At 47.9% G+C, this 22,473-nt stretch overlaps 1 protein-coding gene across 2 annotated transcripts in view; it reads right to left on the bottom strand.

Annotated features, from left to right (window-relative positions):
* The window catches only part of FNBP1L (formin binding protein 1 like), a 113,141-nt gene that overhangs the window by 47,825 nt on the left and 42,843 nt on the right, over positions 1-22,473 (bottom strand). For both annotated transcript variants that reach the window (XM_066597362.1, XM_066597363.1), the window contains exon 2: positions 4,519-4,634. In XM_066597362.1, the coding sequence (XP_066453459.1) occupies positions 4,519-4,634 (116 nt within the window). The remainder of the gene's footprint in view (positions 1-4,518; positions 4,635-22,473) is intronic.

The raw sequence follows: 22,473 nt of genomic DNA, 5'->3' as shown, positions 1-22,473 counted from the left end.
TGGGCGTCCGCACTTGAATTTACACATGCGAATCCGTTTTCCAGATTCTGCATGCGGAGAACAAATTGCAGTGTGATCCATTTTAGTGCGGATTCCATGCGGACGGCTTCCATTGAAGACAATGGAAGCAGTCCGATCCGCGGCCCTCCCACAATGTCAAAGCAGGAGTTTTTCTTTTTTCAAACTGTACTGCACATTTGCACCGGTCGGCACTTCCCCACACATCCGCAGACGACCCGGACAGGTACGCAGGGTCCTCGGCCACAAGCAGGGTCGGACTCCATTGCAGGCTCCATCATGCAGAATCTGACCCGCCCATGGGCATGAGGCCTAACACTAAATATGCTTGTGTGGATGAGCCCTAAAGCTATAGACGCAGCCTCGTGATTCAGCCAGCACCACAGCTGATCCCGTCTGTCCTCATCCGATGCGCTCAGCCTTATGACATGATGTATGAGGTCTGCAGTTCACCAGCAGCCCCCAGGCAGAACACGGAACTCATGTGAAATTCCAAACTACTGAAAACAGTCATTTTCTAGCTCTACTCCAACAAACAAGAGTTCCTCCCGCAGGGATGGTGAGAGGTGAAGATAAACAACCCAAGAGGAAAAGGTCAGGATCAGCAAGGGTGGGAGCAGGAAGGAGGCGTTACTACTCAGGATACACTAGGCTATGAGGGGGGCACATACTTGCTGGATATACTGCATGACCCCATAACACCACTTAGTGGACATGATTGTCAAATACCCTTAAAGGGGTTGTCCCGCGCCGAAATGGGTTTTTTTTGTGCGGTCCATTGCCGATTCCAGCCTCCTGATTGGCTGGAATCGGCACGTGACGGGGCGGAGCTACAAGGAGCCGGCATCCAGCACGAGCGGCTCCATTGAGGAAAGAAGAAGACCCGGACTGCGCAAGCGCGGCTAATTTGGCCATTAGACGGCGAAAATTAGTCGGCTCCATGGAAACGAGGACGCTAGCAACGGAGCAGGTAAGTGAAAAACTTCTTATAACTTCTGTATGGCTCATAATTAATGCACAATGTACATTACAAAGTGCATTAATATGGCCATACAGAAGTGTATAGACCCACTTGCTGCCGCGGGACAACCCCTTTAAGGCCTCTTTCACACGGGCGACAGCGATATCACCGCTACAAGATCATGCCGATATCCCAGCTTTGTTCCTGTGATTTTGCAGCGTCAGCGATGCAGTTTTGTGAAAAATCGTGTATCCCATCATTGTTGTCCGCAATAAAATCGTGTGGTTGTCACAGGAAGGTTAAGCCCTACCCTGAAACTAAGCCCTAGCTTCATTCTATAAATCCTGCCTCCAGGAAGCAATGGCTCCAATTGGTTCATCCAGCACTGCTTAGCTAATTAATGCAGCGCTGGATGAAGCAATGCGATAGCTGTGATTGGTCCTTTGACCACTGCTCAGCCAATCAATACAGTGCTGGATGAACCAATCACAGACATCGCTTCCTGGAGGCAGGATTTATTAATCCAGCAAGCAGGAAGTGATCTTCTGTGGTCAAACGAAAACTGCAGGATGCACGGCGGAGCTCCGGACAGAAGTAGGAGGACCCGGACCAAGCCTTTTAGGCAAGTTATTTTCTTTAGCGTGCAGCTAGGGCTTAGTTTCAAAAACGAAGGCTCCATAAGGAAACATGGGCTAAACCCCCATCCCCTCAAAAAACCTGCAAATCACGACAATATACAGCATGCTGCAATTCATTTTCCTAACAAGATAGCATCAGAGAAAACAGCGCCAATGTGAAGGAATCTATGGACTTCACACATGTGTTACCACGTCTTATCACATCACGGCAACATTGCCCAATTTTGTCACCTGTGTGAAAGCGGCCTAATGGAGATGCAATTCTAAACCGCAATACTGACATTGCAGCGGTTTAATACCGCTCTTGGGACCCGTTTGGGTTCCAGTGGCAGTGCTGCAGCAGCCTGTGACTACAAATGGTGCGGAGAACAGAGCCACGGTGCTGGAGCTGCAGAGAGCCGGGAGAGGAGAACATATGGTCTTTTATTATTTTTAGGCCTGGGAAACCGGAATTTAAAAAGTAACCAGCTTTGATCACCCCTGTTAAAGCCCATCCAGACATCCACATTCACTGAAGTGGAGAATGACTGAGCGATCGGTATCGAAACCCAACGAACGAGCCAACAATGATTTTTATGCCTGCATAAAATGAACAATTATCGTTTATTTTCGCCTATTTCGACGATTTGTTGAATGCCAAGGACACGAGTATTGCAGCTGTCTCCCATGTAATCATCTGATCGGCAGACCCCCACTGATCTGCTATTGGGGATCCATCCTGAGGACAAGTCACCAGAAGTTGTGCACCTAAAGCCCCCCTTCATATAGTCTTAAAATCTCCTTCAGGCTTCAGATTGTTCCAAGTAGCCGGAGGACTGCGCGGTTATTTGTGGCCCGCGCACATTTTGTTTTTACCTTGAAGTGTCCTTGACCAAGACGTTGTGTTGTGTGCGAGGTGTCAAGGACTTGCTGTCACAAGTATTGAGATATGAAATTAAAATGGTTAAAATAACCAAGCTGGACAATAATAAATAGCTATAAATACTCCCACCATCACGGGCCAGAAGGAGACAAACACTGCGGAATAAACATATTCTTAGGAAACCTATCATTTACCCGCGGGCTCCGAGCCTCCGCATTGTCACAACTTCCTGGACAAAAATAGTGTTCAAGGGTTCTTCACTAGATGACGCCACTGGTGGTCCTAGATATCATTTACAGAGTGGGAACGTGCTGGGGTCCCATGCCTGTCCTTCTGGCCAATATGGGTGCTGTGCATATCCCACACCACGGGTGGAAACCATGCAGCGATAGACTTCCTACATAACACCACCTTGGGGGGTAATAGGCTGAACTGGATGGACAGTGTGTCATTTTTCGGCCTTACATACCAGGCTACTAGTAAAAGTGGGACAGTTGCTGCTCTTCACCCCTTATCCATCATTGTCGATACTCATCTTGCATAAGGCATGAGAAGCCTTTGAGCCATGTACCCCAACTCTGGTCCTCAAGACCCTCCTAAAAGGTCATGAGTTGAAGATAGAGAATTACATTACCTGCACAATACAACAGAAATCCTGAAGACATGATCTGTTTGGAGGAGTCTCTCTGCAGGGGGGGGGGGGAGGCTGGAAGAGTCGGGAGCAGTGCTCTGAGCTCCCGCCCCCTCTCCGCCCCTCAGCACAATTTGCAATGAGAGGAGGCGGGATGGGGCTGGGCTAAGTTCTGGAATTTAGCTACGCCCCCACCCTGCCTCTCCTTATTGAAAATAGTGCAGGGGGTGGAGAGGAGGCAGAGAGGGGGCGGGAGCTCAGCACACTGCTCCTGGCTCTTCCAACCTCCTCCCTCTGCAGAAAGGGATGCCATATTTCGGCCGGCGTGAATACACGGCCTATATACGGTCGTCTGAATGCGCCCTTAAATAAACCTAGGAATTACACGAAACCAGTTGACGAAACACTTTTTGTAAACCATGGACAACTCTTGGAGCGTTTTTTTTTTTTTTTTTATCTGAACTTTATTTGGGTTGAAAATCATTTTTGCAATAGCGTTTTATTAAAAAATGTTGCACAATATGGCTTCTGCAGCTTCTACATATCACTGTATATATCAAACTGCAGACGGCTCACAAGTAACCGATGAGAGTTCGCTGGTTCACTTGTGCAGCCCGTTTATACAGGCAAATCGTTCAGCAATGTGTTGATAATTGCGCACCCACGTCACTTACACTCACTGTACCAGTGAACGTCAACGCCTAAACGATTGCTGTTCACGCTCAAGGACAGGCGAGCAAGCAGCGAACAAATTCACGTTTGTCGTTTAATTGTTGGAAGCGTTCACACTGAACAATTATCGTTCAATATCACTCGATTCAACAACTTTTTTGAATGATAATTGTTCAGTGTACACGGGCTGAAGGTCAGTCGAAAAATTGCTCAAACTAGCGATTCTGACCTGCAGTCATCCCGTGCAAAAGCAGGGCCCGACAGGGAACTGTACGAAATATCACTCATTTGTCGCTAGTCTCTTAGTTTCAGCTTACTGACTAATGAGCAACTTCTCGCTCAGTCATTCATCTATGATCAACTGCCTGTTAACAGTGAATGGAGGCGGGTGGCAGGAAGACATCTCTGGCGCCCTCCGCCTTCATTCACTGAATGACTATCGCTCACAGGGGCAACAGTCGTTGGGGCGGCTGTCATTCCAGACAGTCATCCTGTGTAAAAGGCACCCCAAATCCACAGTCCATCACGGACAGATCCCAACAACGTCAGTCCTCAGTTAGCGGATACATTGTTCAGAAGCCGATCAGAGACGTCTCCAGCTCTGTTCTGACACAAAGTAACATCAGACAGATCTTAAACAGTAAAGTTGGTGAATGAGGTGAAGTTTCATGGAATGTGTGAGAACATATACAGAATGTGCACATGTAGCTATATACTACAGTGGGCGGACACTTACCTAAGCTGTTTTGCATAGTTCTGCTCAATTTCTAATCTTTCTTTGACAAATTTGGCATATTTGTCCAGGAAGTCTAGTCCCCATTGCGTGTGTTTCTCTAAATTATCGAACTGATCCTGTAATATAAAGACAGAAGTATTAAACAAGAGGCACATCCTAGATTAACAGCATATGGTCAACCCTAAAAACGTACAAATCTGGATATATATATATACACACACACACATTATTAATATATATATATACATATACACATACACACACACTAAGTACAATTATTTGTGTAGTCCTCTATTGCACATTATACCACGACCACACTGGTCTACCATCCCCGACTACATAGCAACGAGATATTAAAAGATTGGTCAAAGTTTCTTTAAAAAAAAAAAAGGGCCACTCCGGCATTAAAAAAAAAACAAAAAAAAAAAACAATTTTTCCATTCCAGCACCCCTCATTTGATTGGCCGACACACTCTGAAGGTTTCCTATATATTGCGGTCATTTTAATACAGTGCAGACTCCTGTCTGATGCTCATCAGGCACCTTCTTGATGCCAACATTTCTCTTGTCTCCCTTTTCTGCATGCTACAACACTCCCTTGATGCATCAATATAGCATCACATGATCAATTAGAGATTGTACCATCTCTGCCTGCTAGGAGGACACTGCCCTTACCTTCCATAATTTATATTCCATAATTACACAGTCAGGAGGAGGATTTGTGATCTCCATTATAATTGTGCGACTGGAGCCTCTGATCATTAGCAGTAACTGAGAGGAGTTTGTTCCACCCCCAATGAAGAACTTGCATGGTAGAGTCCATGTAATAATATCAAATAGCAATTATGCTGACTGAAAAACGGACTTCTTGAGGGAACATACAGCCAAGTAACTCCGGTGGTCAGAATGAGAGCACAGGACCCACCTGAAGACTCCAGGAAGTTTCAGTTTGAAAGAAATAACTATAGTAATACTGGCTGCTGACATCTATACTAGTGGGGGAAGGAGGTTGGGGGGGGGGGGGGGGGGGGGGGTTGGTTATATAAAGATTAACAGAGTGGCCTCAAAAGTACTGTCAAGGAGCAGATCTTATATAGAACTATGGCAGCATCATTTCCTGGCATTCAGAGGCGCTCTGATCTACAAGATGTGTCCAAATCTAATAGCTGGGCCAAAATATTGTATTGCATGTTGATTCTAAAGTCCCCCCCCCCCCCCCCCCCCCCAAAAAAGAGAAAAAGAAAAAATATATATATAAAAAAGGATAAGGAAGAAATTGTGTAAAAAACCATAATTTGCTCAGCATAGATGTACAGATTACGTCTTACTGCCTGCTAATAGCCGATTACCCAACATATGACTACACACCCATTTACAGTAACACATTACTAGTAGAATTGCATGTACTTTCCAGAAAGCAAATCCCCTACAACAAGCTCTGTGTAATACCCAAGGGCAACTTCATCTCGCAACTTGCAGAACCATGAAGGCTACACCCTGAACCAGAACTGTCCCATGATAACTAGCACCGATCAAGTAATCGTACCAGTGATCCTTCACCCACCTAGGCATTGGATGGCGTGCATGGAGGACGAACCATCAATCCTCCGCATTCGGATATCATTCATTGGCAGCAGATCACCGTTTACACGGGGAGATCCGCTACCGACGGGCGAGTATTTTTATTCAGTCACCGAGGTCCGAGCACTTGCTGGTTCAGGGTCAGATCGCTGCCACATGGAGACGAGCGAATATTTGTGCCCCGTCATCGGCTGGTATAAAAAGGCTCCAAATGCCAAGTATTTGCACAGTAGATTCATATCAGCAAGCGATTCCTGGAATGTGGGCAAGCATCATTCCTGCTCAGTACGGGGGCAGAACAATTGTAGGAAGAGGCGTTGCCGACCAGCAATATTTTATGAATGATCCAATCAGCTAACGAAAGGGTTTGCTGGTTAATTAGCATATTGAAACAAGGCGATGTGATCTGGCAAACAGACATGCGAGCGAATGTTCGCGTCTGATGACTGGCCCATGTAAAAGGCCTTAAAAGGGGTCATCCAACCTTTTTCAAAAAATTGATGGCCAAAACGTACGATACGACATCAATATCCAAATTGGGGGGGGGGGGGGGGGTCAGCTATGAAAGTGAATAGGAAAAACCTGTAGCACTTCGAACAGCTACTATCAATAATATGGAGCTCTGCAGTACAAGCACAAGCAAGCTTTGACATGAACATTGAAAATACCCTTTGCTGGAGCCCAGTGGCCCCTTTTTATTAGCAGATGGACGGGGATTCTGAGCGGTGGACCTCCGCCAATCCGATACTAGTGGCCTATCCTGTGTGGGGATTCCGCTTTCCTGTTCAGTCCAGGAAAGGGGAATCCCAGTGGCCGAACGATTCCATCTATGGATGGAAGCGAACACTGGACGGACCCATGGGGTCCTCCACTTCCCTGTTTTGGGATGGAAGAAAAAGCATTTCATGCAGCGTTTTCTCTTCCAGTACTTGCCGCCAGATTTACAACAGACCATCCGGCCGGAGGTTGCGACGCTGGTGTGAAACCGGCCATAATCCATCAATTTTAATAGGTTGCATAACCCCTTTCATTCTACATGTACCCCGCTGCTGAAGAGTGGGCATACCCCTAACAGACACATCTGGAGTCAAGGGCTGGTGGACGGATGAAAACTAATGTATATTGCGCAATTCTTTCTCCAGTTCTGATCCTTTCGTAATTACCAGCTTCAGTCCCTATTCTTTAGATTTTCATGCTTAACATGGAAAACAAGTCCAGGATTTGCGCAGGACTCCAGCATAATGGAAGTGATGAAGATCGCTATTGATTTGTCTCTGCAAAGTCACATAACCCGGTCATAGGCCAAAGCAAACAAAATGGTTATCGATCCGAGTGGGAGAGAAAACCGGTCAAGGTCCACACAGGAAAAGGCCAGGAGAAGGATGCGTCATTTATGGCACCGGCGGCCTGGGGAAAGGAGTCTGAGGAAGCTATTCAACAAGAAGCTGAACTTGTGAACCGCGGTTCATTAATACATTTAATTACACAAGGAAGCCAGGTTAGCTACAAGGTTTCCAATGTCAACATTTGAATTTCAAAGCAGGTTGTATATGGATGGCTCTGTTGTATATGGGAGGGATCCGGCCTGTATGGAGGCGAAGGTCAACCAGCACCCTTTTAGGAAAGGGTAAAGAGGAGCATTTTGTCTTGTGTCTACGAAGACGTCCGGCACAATTTAATCTCCCAAGATTAATTGCTCAGAGCCACTGCTGATGACCACTTATGAAATTGCATAATTCTTAGAAGAAGGAAAGAGGAAAAAAAAAACACCTTATTTCAATTTAGCCGGTTGAGTGATTGATCTACTAGTCATTCGCGTGAGGTCTTTGTTCTATAGGAGAGCAAAGGCTCATTGATATGGGGCGTGAGCATATTTTAGCCGACTCCTGGTGTATTTCGTTTCTTCCACTTTGTTTTGTGCACGCAAATATGCAACGTATTAACGTGTCCACCCCCCCCCCTAAAAAAAAACACTAGGTGGCCCATTAATCTAATGTGTACACGCACAGTAAATACGTATGATTCATGTGTATGCAATGCATGTTCGCGCAGTTCCATTCATGTCAATGGCCTATTTTGGTGCATAACACGCACAATATAGGACATGTGACTCAAAATACTGTAAAAAATATGCACAGGTGCATACCCCTATTTAAATCAATGGGTTTATTCATGTGAATAAGCCCCAAGCGCGCATTCACAAATTATTCCCCCTCCCCCACGCAAATTCTGTCTGACTGCGATATGGATGGAACTCACATGGGGAAATAACCCATTGGTTTCTATGTGTTAATTTACATGACTGATTTTTTTTTCCCACTTGCACAGATAGGATATGCAACGATTTTTCTATCATGCGCCAATTTCCCTATGGGATTAAAAAAAATATAATTACATCGCACTCACATGCAGATGAGATTTTCATTGAGTGCGATGCAATTTTCCTATCGAAACATCCGATTTTCACATGCGTGAAAATCACACATACAGCGGCGCAAGGAGTTTCTCTCGCTAAACGTATCGCACTTGCAGGAGAAATCGTGGGTTTGCAAGTGCGATAATCTGCTTAAGTTTCTCAGACGGATATCACACTTCCGCACACGAATGCACCCCGACAGACCATCATCTTGCTCACAGACTCCTGCCCATTCAAGTGACCCTGGAGAAACAAAGATGGCCACACCACTTCTGATTACCAGCTGCACACTGTATTAGTATACATTGGTAGCCTACAACACTACACACTGCTCACGTGGGCAGCACTGGTTAATCAAAGTGTAGTGTCGTACAGTAATGAAGCATACTAATGCACAGTGTGCATCCAGCCGGCCAGGGCTCAAACCCAGGAGCTCCTGAACTCCAGGCAGCAGCTCTTCCTATTCAGCTATTCAGCCCTTTGGATAGCTCCCCTCCATAAATCTGGCTTAACGTTCCTTACCTCTGCCATCCAGTTTCTGTTTCCCTGTCTGGCTCCGTCCCATTCCCTTGACTAAACACACTATTTAAGCCTGGCCTTATACCTCACTCATTGCGTGATTATTGCACTCCCAGCTTAGTCAAGCTGCACCACCTGCTCGCTCCTCTGAACGGAACTGCTACTGCTTTGTACCAACCTCTGGCTTCTCCTGACTACGCCATCTGTCCGCTCCTCTGTACTGCAACAGATACCTACTACCATGTACCAACCTGTGTCTTCCCCAGCCTTCGCTACCTGCCCGCTCTTCCGTACTGCAACAGATACCTACGCGTTACTGACCTCTGGCCTCCCCAGCCTACGCTACCTGCCCGCTCTTCCGTACTGTAACAGATACCTACTCATTACAGACATCTGGCTTTTCCTGACTACGCTATCTATCCGCTCTGGTTACTACAAGAAGCTCTGAACACGCACCAGGTCGTTACACAGGGGGTGAGAGGAGTGGTGTGGTCATCTTTGTTTGTAGAAGGACAAAGATCACCGCATCATCCTCCCTGTATCACATGTAATCTAAGTGGATACTGTTGCACTGTGACCAATCAGTGGACGATATCCAAACCGGCTGGTCTTTATTGGGACAGAGTCACGATTGTGCAAATTGCGAGTTGCACCCAAAGTCGCCATGTAGCCCTAGCCTAAAGGTGCTGTTACACCTAATGATTTATCGCTCGAACGAGTGAACAGTGTCAGAATTCACTCGTTCCACCCGTTTATACAGGCAGATAAATCATTCGCTCATTCACATTCAGGCCGCTTTTTACAGTCATTAGCGTGGCAGTGGAGATTCATGTGCGGCTCCTGCTCCTGGGTGGTGGCTCCCGCGGTGGAGCTCCGCTGCGGGATACCGCAACGCCCGTGGACAGGGGGCCTAAAGGAGACCGATTGAACAAATCAGTGTTTAAACTGAACAATTAGCGAACGAGCCAACAATTGTTTTCATGCTCACATGAAACGAGCGCTAAGAGAATGAATCATTCATCGTTTGATCGTCGGCTGTGTTTACACTGAACAATATGGCAAAACAGCCATATACTTCCCTTCCCCCAGCTTCCCACTGCGTCCGGCGCTGCCGCTCCAGGTCTTCACCGTGATGTAATATTAACAGGCTGCAGCAGCCTATTTACAGGACATCACAGGCTGCAGCAGCCAATGCCAGAGACCAGCGATTCATCACTGAGCTCTTTCATCAGCTCTTATACACAGGCTGCCTGCAAACAGGCAAGGAAGACCGAGCAGTGGTGCAGAAGATGCAGTGAGCCGGGGATAGAGAAAGCTCTACAACTTATTTTGTGGCACAGAGAACAGCAGGGTGTTTACAAGAAAAGACGACATCTTGGACAACCCCTTTAAGCAATCATTGTAGTCTGATTCTGTGGTTGTCCTGCACTTGTTCCAATAAACTAAGGAGCACATATCAGGTCGCCGGGTGCATATAGCCATATTCGGAGTGTACGCCAGGAACGTCCCCGGCCAGCATACAGCCTTATATTTTAGAAGACTCTTGATACAGAGAAGAGGTTCATAATGTTCACACCATAAATAAAGTGTTGAAGCTAAATAAACCCGACACGTGGCGGCACATCCTTTACCCACCACCCCAATTTCTAGCAGCTTGCCAAGTTGTATTATGCAGCAGAAATGGAATTCGGAGCAGTAAACCCCGGCAGGCCTCACACGAAGCGTACCGGGAACGAGAGGCCGACAATTAGCCAGAGACTTTACCAGTCTGTATGTGAGAGGCATTACCAAGCAACAGAAGCTGCAAGCGGGCCGCCGCCGGGCACGGATGACCGCCGTGGGCACGGAGGGCTTTTAGGGACATGACCAACACAAAAGATGAAAAAAAAAAGGCCATGAGCATTAGCGGAACTGAAGTGAGAAGTGTTCTACAGGTTTAATTACTCTAAGCCCTTTCACAAATCCGCTGTTTAATTACAAGAGTCGCTCCTTGCTGTTTACAAAAAAGAAGAGGATTAAACGCCTCCTGCGCCGACTGTCCAATACGGCACAAGTACATCGATAAACTATTACATGGGGAGTTTAACCCTCAAACAACTGATCACTTGTATACAAGCCTTCCTAGGTATATACTGTATGAAGGACCTCAGGTGCCTCCACGTGTTCCAGCCACCTCCACAAATCACGGCGCCTGCCAAATATTTACAGATGATTTCTGGGGTAACAACTACAGAAGAAGTTTCAGAAAAGTAGGAGTGTAAGATGATCAACGACTGATGGGATAAAATATTAGAAAACTCAAAAGTGTCACTGTAATAGCGAGCAGCTCTCCGGCTGAGTGCACATGGGGCGGCATTGCCATGGAATTCCACCAGCAATCTTAAACCCGAGCCTAAGCAGCAAAGTGGACGAGATTGGCAAAAATCTCGTCCACATGCTGCGGACAGTCCGTTGCGGCCAAGCCGCGATGAAGTGGACATGCTGCGCAGAATTTAAAGCCGCGGCATGTCCATTGTATCACCATTTCCACTGTGGGCTCTCTCCTCTCTATGGGGAGAGATCGCCGCAGCAGAATACAGGCAGCGAAGCCACTTAAAAACCCCGCGGATTTTAAGGCTGCCCTTCTGCCACGAAAATCTCATCGAATTTCCATGCAGTCCCGCTGCGGTCATTCCGGGAGATTTTCACCGTGTGATCGCAGCCTCAGGGTACGTTCACATGGCGGGAGTCACTGTAGTAAAGTTCCACATCAATTTGGGTTGGGGGACACACAGTCGCACCAGTTCTCTGGAGTCAAAAAGATGCAAATTTAATTAAACGTGTGAAAAAAATGGCGACCATTTTTATGCCACTTTTCAAAGACTAAAAAGGGCTCCGCTCCGTGGGAAGCACCCGACCTTCCTACAGCCATACATGTACCAGAATTTACCCCAGAAAGTAGGGTTGTTGATGACAAATCTGCACCCGCCATAGTATATCTGATACGTCGCGCAAGCGGATATAAGAGGGACTACATTTATTAAGAGGCAAGCATCTCTTAAATTTGGCGCATCTTATTCCAGCCTAGTATATATTAAGAGGTGAAGCGAACCGCTACCATAATAACTTAGGGTCGCTGTCTCATCAAAGTTGGCCACGGATGCTGGCCTCCACAGAAGTGACGGAATGATGCATTACCAAGCGGAGTTCACCAATTCCATGTCCTCCATATATACCCATGGACTGTGATTCTGTATGCCTTGCAAACCCCGTCAACAAGTAGCGCAGGTCCCACTGATGTATCGTAAAATTCAAAATGGCTTTAGAACTGTGATTTGGCTTTGATGGATCTTGGTTGAACCAGTCTTACCGATTTGCCATTTATTAGCAGAAAAAAAAAAAAAAAATGGTCACTGCACTTTGACACAACTTGTGTGAAAAGTAGCAAAAGTGCCAATCACTTCATTTATCTTTATTTAAATTATATCCCTCCGAAGTGCCGGTCACTAGGGGGTCTCCCTTCTAATTTGCTGTTTACTCCTGTCCGTTTTGTTACTAAAGATGGAACACAGGAAGTGAAGGAGGGGCAGTAACTCCTGCTGCCCATAGAAGTCTATAGAAAGCAGAGAGACAACGAGTGCGCGAAAAAGAGCCAGGAAGCAGGAGAGTATTAAGAAAATAAAACCATCACCTGTGTGCCAGACATGTGCCCTAACAGTACCATAACTTAGTTTACGGCGCAGTGGGGACCTGACAGGTTCAGTTTAGCTGCAGCTAAAAGGTACAATAACGGGTTAATACAATCTACAATGTTCTTCTGGGAGGGGGGAAATTCTAGCAATGAGCACTTCTATTTTTTTGCAGGAGTTACCTTCTCCTGTAGCTGGTAAAGTCATCCTAGCCATAGGACATGGTGAACTGGTCACAGCGCCCTCACATTAACGTACTGAATCACTATCTAGCCAAGTGCATGACAAATAGTCCGCTCAGCTAGAAACAGGAGATGGTCCTCCGTTACAGAGCCTAATTGTAGAACATGGAGAAACACCAACTTATCACCTTGTCGGCAGCGTACAGCACTTGTTCCTGCTGTAGAAAGAACACAGACAAATACCAATTAGCTGGAAATATGTCTGCGGGGAATTAGTTTTTGTTTTTTTTTTTCAAATATAAACCATTCCACGAGCCGATCCTGAAAGTACAATCACACTACTCAAACCACAGGAGTTCAATCCCCCCCTTCTCCTCAAGCTCTCCGTACATACAGAATTACTGTCAGCACTTATAAAACTGTTAGGATTCGGTAAAGAAAAAAAAACAAACAAAACAAACAAAAAAAAGGTCTTTTGCCGCTTTGAATAATATACATTTATTAGAAGGATCCCCAACAAGGAGAGTTGTTCCCAGGATATCCCACTGCCGGAACCCCATCTGATTATCTGTAGTCTATGGGGTAACCTTACAGCAAGGGTTCAAATTCTCTGCAAGGCCGCTGTGGGCCATATAATGTAATAAATAGGCTTTCAGGGACTAGGATATTGAGGACCTATAGTTGGCCAATGTCTGGGAACCCAGCTGACCACCGCTGCCCTTATTGGCTGCAGCAGCAGGTCTACAGGATGCTGCAGCCTGTAAATAATACATAAACCAGAGCTGCTGGCGGAGGGCGAGCAGTGAATATAATCTCTACACTATGTTTTGCACACAGGAACCCGTTTTTATAAAGCAGCTGTATTTTGGACGACCCCTTTAATTGCGTATTCCCATCTGGCATATCCAAAACGGGCTTCTATGAAAGGTCCAAGACGTCGGCTCACTACTGGGCCAGCACATATCTTGATTTCTAAACCCATGCAACCCACCAAGCCAGATATAGATAGCGGAGCGGGCCGCGTTATGCCATTTCCGTAGCTCCCATGAAAAGAAATAGAAACTACAAAAATGGCGCAGCGAGCTACATTGTTATTGGTGCTTTATCATCTTTATTAGTAATCATCAGCCGATACATTACAGCTGAACGCAGCCTCAATCTTGTGTAGACGAGGTTTTCACAGCCCCCTATGTACCAGAGGTTTACCAAATCAGAGCTAAGTGAAGGCAACTCATGCTAATGAGAGAATGCACTTAGTCCAGATGACCGGATGCTTTCACAGACCTATTTATCAAAACAAAGAGCATGTTATTTAACGGCTTGTAAAACAATGAATACACTCTCCTGCCCTTGTACATTCTGCTGTAATTAAGGAACTTATGCAATTTTAATACAAGGTTCAATACGGAGCATTAATCACAAGTTATGCTTGGCAATGGCGGAGGCACAAGAAGCGGCTTCCATGGTCTCGGCGGTTGCATCTCGCTTCCTCCTCCAAAGCATCGAATGTACGGCAGAAAACATCTGGCCGGTTCTGCTCTGCGAGACACACGATATTATACAGTCATTTTGACTTCAAGCCCAGACTAAATGCTCAACCAATTTTACAGCTGAACTATTGCAGCAGCGACACCCCGGGCCTCTGCCTCGCACGTCGGAGGGGCTCTGCAGAGCGGCATACAGTGCAGTCTTGTATCAGAGCTGTACACGGCCGGGCCTCAGCCTCGCACGTCGCGGAGGGGCTCTGCAGAGCGGCAGCGCCATACAGTGCAGTCTTGTGTCAGAGAAGTACACGGCCGGGGCTCTGCAGAGTGGCAGCGCCATACAGTGCAGTCCTGTATCAGAGCTGTACACGGCCGGGCCTCTGCCTCGCACGTCGCGGAGGGGCTCTGCAGAGCGGCAGCGCCATACAGTGCAGTCTTGTATCAGAGATGTACACGGCCGGGGCTCTGCAGAGCAGCAGCGCCATACAGTGCAGTCTTGTGTCAGAGAAGTACACGGCCTGGCCTCTGCCTCGCACGTCGGAGGGGCTCTGCAGAGCGGCAGCGCCATACAGTGCAGTCTTGTATCAGAGCTGTACATGGCCGGGCCTCTGCCTTGCACGTCGCGGTGGGGCTCTGCAGAGCGGCATACAGTGCAGTCTTGTATCAGAGATGTACACGGCCGGGCCTCTGCCTCGCACGTCGCGGAGGGGCTCTGCAGAGCGGCAGCGCCATACAGTGCAGTCTTGTATCAGAGATGTACACGGCCGGGGCTCTGCAGAGCAGCAGCGCCATACAGTGCAGTCTTGTGTCAGAGAAGTACACGGCCTGGCCTCTGCCTCGCACGTCGGAGGGGCTCTGCAGAGCGGCAGCGCCATACAGTGCAGTCTTGTATCAGAGCTGTACATGGCCGGGCCTCTGCCTTGCACGTCGCGGTGGGGCTCTGCAGAGCGGCATACAGTGCAGTCTTGTATCAGAGATGTACACGGCCGGGCCTCTGCCTCGCACGTCGCGGAGGGGCTCTGCAGAGCGGCAGCGCCATACAGTGCAGTCTTGTATCAGAGATGTACACGGCCGGGGCTCTGCAGAGCGGCAGCGCCATACAGTGCAGTCTTGTATCAGAGCTGTACATGGCCGGGCCTCTGCCTCGCATGTCGCGGAGGGGCTCTGCAGAGCGGCAGCGCCATACAGTGCAGTCTTGTATCAGAGCTGTACATGGCCGGGCCTCTGCCTTGCACGTCGCGGTGGGGCTCTGCAGAGCGGCATACAGTGCAGTCTTGTATCAGAGATGTACACGGCCGGGCCTCTGCCTCGCACGTCGCGGAGGGGCTCTGCAGAGCGGCAGCGCCATACAGTGCAGTCTTGTATCAGAGATGTACACGGCCGGGCCTCTGCCTCGCATGTCGTGGAGGGGCTCTGCAGAGCGGCAGCGCCATACAGTGCAGTCTTGTATCAGAGATGTACACGGCCGGGGCTCTGCAGAGCAGCAGCGCCACACAGTGTAGTCTTGTATCAGAGATGTACACGGCCAGGGCTCTGCAGAGCGGCAGCGCCATACAGTGCAGTCTTGTGTCAGAGAAGTACACGGCCGGGGCTCTGCAGAGCGGCAGCGCCATACAGTGCAGTTTTGTGTCAGAGAAGTACACGGCCGGGCCTCTGCCTCGCACGTAGCGGAGGGGCTCTGCAGAGCGGCAGCGCCATACAGTGCTGTCTTGTATCAGATGTACACGGCCGGGCCTCTGCCTCGCACGTCTAGGAGGGGCTCTGCAGAGCAGCAGCGCCATACAGTGCTGTCTTGTATCAGAGCTGTACACGACCGGGTGTCTGCCTCGCATGTCGCGGAGGGGCTCTGCAGAGCGGCAGCGCCATACAATGCAGTCTTGTATCAGACATGTACATGGCCCAGCCTCTGCCTTGCACGTCGTGGAGGGGCTCTGCAGAGCGGCAGCGCCATACAGTGCTGTCTTGTATCAGAGATGTACACGGCCTGACCTCTGTCTCGCACGTCGGAGGGGCTATGCAGAGCGGCAGCGCCATACAGTGCTGTCTTGTCTCAGAGATGTATACAGCCCGGCCTCTGCCTCGCACGTCGGAGGGGCTATGCAGAGCGGCAGCGCCATACAGTGCTGTCTTGTCTCAGAGATGTATACAGCCCGGCCTCTGCCTCGCACGTCGGAGGGGCTATGCAGAGCGGCAGCACCATACAGTGCAGTCTTGTATCAGAGATGTACATGGCTGGGCCTCTGCCTCGCACGTCGCGGAGGGGCTCTGCAGAGCGGCAGCGCCATATAGTGCAGTCTTGTATCAGAGATGTACACGGCCCGGCCTCTGCCTCGCACGTCGCGGAGGGGCTCTGCAGAGCAGCAGCGCCATACAGTGCTGTCTTGTATCAGAGCTGTACACGACCGGGCGTCTGCCTCGCATGTCGCGGAGGGGCTCTGCAGAGCGGCAGCGCCATACAATGCAGTCTTGTATCAGACATGTACATGGCCCGGCCTCTGCCTTGCACGTCGTGGAGGGGCTCTGCAGAGCGGCAGCGCCATACAGTGCTGTCTTGTATCAGAGATGTACACGGCCTGACCTCTGTCTCGCACGTCGGAGGGGCTATGCAGAGCGGCAGCGCCATACAGTGCAGTCTTGTATCAGAGATGTACATGGCCGGGCCTCTGCCTCGCATGTCGCGGAGGGGCTCTGCAGAGCGGCAGCGCCATACAGTGCAGTCTTGTATCAGAGCTGTACATGGCCGGGCCTCTGCCTCGCATGTCGCGGAGGGGCTCTGCAGAGCGGCAGCGCCATACAGTGCAGTCTTGTATCAGAGATGTACACGGCCCGGCCTCTGCCTCGCACGTCACGGAGGGGCTCTGCAGAGCGGCAGCGCCATACAGTGCAGTCTTGTATCAGAGATGTACACGGCCCGGCCTCTGCCTCGCACGTCACGGAGGGGCTCTGCAGAGCGGCATACAGTGCAGTCTTGTATCAGAGCTGTACACGGCTGGGCCTCTGCCTCGCATGTCGTGGAGGGGCTCTGCAGAGCGGCAGCGCCATACAGTGCAGTCTTGTATCAGAGAAGTACACGGCCAGGCCGCTGCCTCGCACTCCGCAGAGGGGCTCTGCAGAGCGGCAGCGCCATACAGTGCAGTCTTGTATCAGAGATGTACACGGCCGGCATGACAGTCCGGTGAGAGGGGTTACATTACATCCCTTGGTCTACAACATCGGGAATGGAAAGGGGAGACGCTGCAAGATGTATCCTCTAGAACTGGAGAGGGAGTCTAAATCCAAGGATCACATGACTTTCCAAAAACTAGTCCTTTATACTAAAAACCCCAGAAACATGGTAGTTGATGTCAGGGTTGTAGGTCCTGCAGTTTACATGAAAGGCTAGAAAATAAGCTGCAAAAATGTAAAAATAAATAAATAATAATAATAATACAGATAAAACAAAGGCAGGAAAAATAAAGAGGCAGCAATTCACAAAGTTCAGTTTTGCCCACCTTTTCTATACAGGGTCAAGGATGGACACACAAATCTCGTGTGAGTATGAAGCCCATTCTTTTGGATGGCGCCCTGTACACGAGCGATGTCAGCCCACACAGCATCATTATGCAACACCAATTGATTTCAATGGGACCTTTAATGCATGGCCGGCCGTGTGATACGAGGCATATACTTCCCATCCTCTATCAAGCATCAGGATTCCTCTTATGTTTTATCCTCACATCCACGGATAAAACGCAAGCTGCCAAGTGCGGCCCGATATCGCACCCGCCTGAGTGTAGGTAGCCTAAATAAGGGAAGTAAAACCTCCTCTGCTAATCAAGGGTCATCATGGGGGATGGGGGGGGGCTGTCTGGCTGTCTAAACAGGCTGCATGAGAGCGAACGAGACAACGGCGACGCGACTTGCTTGTTCGCTTTTTCACACGAGAATCGGCTCGTATAAAGCAGCCTTACCTGCATGCGGCACGAGCTGTATGGGCTCCATCTACCACTAAATAATCCGCAAACATGAGCAGGACCACGTTACCCCACCATCCCACCATAAATATAGTATGGGGTGCATATGGGGGGGGGGGGAACTAAAATATGTGCTAGATTTCTTTTTTGTTGTTGTAGCAATGACCAATAACCAGCCTGTGTGACCCTCCACTGAGGGGGTTATGGCCTCCTGTCCACGGGCAATATTTCACTGCGTTAGCCGCGGAGATAATCCGCACGCGGATAACGCAATGAATGCTTTCCATGGGATAACTATGGAACGCTCAGCGCGATGTACACGAGCGGAAAATCACAGCGATTTTCTGCTTGCATATAAAAATCGTGGCACGCCGCAACAAACCTATTATAATGATAGGTTCATCACAGAAAATCACCGTGACCAAGTGTTCTCCCACAGCGGCATATCGCAACGCCCGTGGACAGCCGGCCTACAGCTCTGTGCATTAGTGGAAAAGGCCTTCAGAACACTTATTACAGCAGCCTTGATTTGGAAATAGCGCAACATCAGCTTCTGAAGGAGATCAGGTACTTGAAAAGGACGATGCTCGCTTGGGTATCTGCCCTTAACTAGAGATGAGCGGGCATACTCATTATCAGTATCCTTCTAAAAAGGACACTGGCTGCCCTGTATGTAGTGCACCCAGTGATCAGACAAAAATACCTCCCTCATCCATCAGAAATGGCAATAGTTGATTTTTTCTGTTGTGGTAGGCCAGGCCTCAGCAGCAAACGGGTTACATTATCACTTGCTTATCATTTTTCCAGTATGACCTCATAGGGTTACTGATGTGTAATACTCAACAAAAGGCCATTGTCTCCAGGTAAAATCAGCCGGCCATTGCAGCTTACTCCAAATTACAGAATTATCCTGTGCATCCACCAATAACACACGCCAAAAGGTCAGAAATCAACTTATGTTTTGGCGGGGGACCAACCCAGTGACAGTCTTCAAACCACAAGTAAAAGATATGTAACTATGACTAAGAGGATTCTGCTAGGGGAAATGTAATTTCAAAGACATACTGGTTTAACAAGGCCATGGCCCGAAATGGTGATGTGGATGAAAAGTCTTACAGCAATACCAATTATGTAATACAAGGGATTTTCCACTCATTCCGATATGTCAGAACGGACCCGCTCGGGATTTGTCCCCTAGGTGCCACACTGGCAAGAATTGTCCAGCTGTAATGACGATCGACTGATGCAGCTTGTTGATCGGCGCTCATTCACTGCAGATCACACATAGCAGATCGATTTTATGGGGACAAGCAAGCTATCATTGGTCAACTGTACATATTCAAGCTCAAACGGGGAGATGTACAACCACATATAGCAAGCGATGTTATGCTCACATGATTGATCAGATCAGCCAACAAACAAGTGTTAACTTGCTCATTAGGGTTGGAACTAGCACAGCTTCGTACATTATACAGATGACTTGTAATAGCCCTGCAAGCTCAGTCCCACTTAAGGCCTCATGTCTAGGAGCGGATCGGATTCAGCATGCGGGAGCCCACTGCGGAATCCGGCCCTGCCCGAGGACACTGCGGGTCTTCTACTTGCCGAGCCTTCATGTTCTTCTTCACTGCAGTGGATTTTTTTTTAAACTCCTGCTTTCCTATGGAATCCGCAATTTAATTCCGGATGGGACACAGATCGGCTTTCATTGACTTTAATAGAAACTGCACTGAAATGGAGCATGCTGCAATTTTTTTTTCCAGACCAAAAAAGTCCGCAAATCAAATCCGCATGCTTCATTTCATTTCCAGACACCCATGTTTCCCTATGGGCTGCTTGATTTGCAGATCTTCCATGCAGATTTCACAAATCAAGCCCTCCAGTTGACATTGGGTTTAAGTGTCAGACCCCTGCCAGTCTGTCAAGGATGGGCTATACTGAGGACAGGGCACCAATAGTATAATCTTGGAAAATACCTTTAAAAATTGCCAATTGTTGCACCATATTACCCTATTGATAGAATTGGCTATTAAGCATAGCCAACACATTCTTTAACCCATGAAATCCTACAGTCTTCCCATCCATCATAATGATGTCACTTTTTCAGTTAGTCTCCTAGAATTACCAGAAGCCATAAAGGTCTGAAAGGGAAACTCCACATCAATAGGAAACTAAAACAAAAATCTATATAACATCGTAGTAAAACAGCAGGAGGGCAAGAACAACTTCAGCATATTTTTACAGTACTACGAGAGCCACTCTTTCTGCTGGATGAAAAAGAACCTAAAACAGTACAAAGAAAAATAAGAAAAAGTGGTCAAACCATTCCTAGAAGATTTATTGCTTCTTGAAGAATAACAATTTGCAGTCATAATGGGAAAAAGAGAGTGGGTACGGCTATTTTAGTACTGGAAATGGAGGAGCTGCCTAAACTGGTAGCGATTCGCAAGTTTGGTTCCAAATCAACTGTCAACAGTGCAGTCTATACCCTAATGGGTTAAATTATATGTAAAGTTCCATATACAATAAAAATGGAGGCCCCATTACAAAGGTTCTTGATTAGATCTCACCTACCAACCCCAGTATCATTAACTACAATCACTGTCTAGTCTGCACCCTTCTACTTGGCAACAATGTATCAAATGTACATGAACAGAGTAGCAAAGAGATGGAAGAGACTAGATGGCAGACAGTGTCCTTGAAAAATACCAAGCCCTTCAGAATGTTAGACATTTAATTAGTTATCCTAAATCAGGGTTGACACGTCTTTTCCTTTATGTATCCATTCGGGCCCGATGGATCATCAATGCATGTCTATAATACAGGGATTTCTTCCCCCAAACCCATATGGTGTAAAATGAGGCATAATTTGCTCACAGACCATTTCACATGGACCTTAATGACAATAATTCTATGTAGTTAACCCAAACCCTTGTGAATCAGCTTCCTGGATGAAGAAGCATGAACACTTACAAGATGTGCTCTGTCTGTTTTAGATGAGGTCTCCGTGTAACGGCTGGGAGCCAAGGCCATCTGTTCTCTCCTCCAGGACTTTTCCCATCCTGGTAACTTGTAAAAACTTCCTGGCCGGTGAACGAGGTTTACATAAAGTGCAGAGAGACTCTTGTCAAACACGACCAAACTAAGCAGAGATGGGACCCGATCATTGACTTCATCCTCGGCCGTGACAAACGTTTTATGAAGTATACATACGATTACATACATTATAACAATGACCTTCTGAAACGATGAACTGTACATTTATCGTACCAGCTCCGTGCCAGGAGAGCTTACAAGGTAGTCCGTATATGGTACATCAATTTCTCAAATGGATTTCTGTTCTAAGGTTCCAAAAGCATAACATCCCCCCTGCAGATTTATAATCCCCGGACGTGAAGGTTTCTTGTATTTGTTCTGACATGACATTGTCGGCTTCATTATTGGGCTGCCTTTGTGATTTGTGACATTGCAGACTGCAATGAGAAGATTGTCCCTTTCCAAAACCCTCAATGAGCCTGGAGTCTCATTACAGACAGCTCTGTTCTCACTGCAGTGGTCAGGCTTGATATTGCAGGCCATTCACTTCAATGGGAACTTTGCCAGGGATACCAAGTCTGGCCACTGCAGTGTGAACGGAGCTGCCTGCTTACTGCATAAATCAGCTCAGTATGGGCTCCTGCACAAGGCAGAGACGGATTCCGCATGTGGAACCTGGCTCTGCCAGCAGTGACGTCCGTGCATACCCGATTAACTTTCCTTTGCATCCGTACTGCGGATGGTCCGCATGGCGAGTCGTCGGGCATGCACAGTACAGATTTTCATTTAACTCCTGCTTTTACCATGTCATTGCCTAGCGATAAAGCAGAATCTGCAACCTTTCCATATTGTCAAAGGGCCACGGATCAGACTGCTTTCATTGACTTTATTGGAAGCTGTCCACGCAGAATCAGCAAAAAATAAAAATAAAAAAATGTAGCATGCTGCGAATTTTCCTCCGCTTGCGGAAACAATTCGTTTTTGCAAGTGTGCAGGAAGAATCGATTTCCCATAGCATGCTATGGGCAGTATTTGCTGTAAATGCGCAGAGCGGACGTCCGCCCGCCAAGTTTTCCATAGCAGAAATTTGTCTGTGGGCAGGAGCCATAAATTGAG

This window comes from Eleutherodactylus coqui, chromosome 3, assembly GCF_035609145.1.
Source record: "Eleutherodactylus coqui strain aEleCoq1 chromosome 3, aEleCoq1.hap1, whole genome shotgun sequence".
Lineage (NCBI taxonomy): Eukaryota > Metazoa > Chordata > Amphibia > Anura > Eleutherodactylidae > Eleutherodactylus > Eleutherodactylus coqui.
This window is presented reverse-complemented; position numbering and strand designations above follow the sequence as displayed.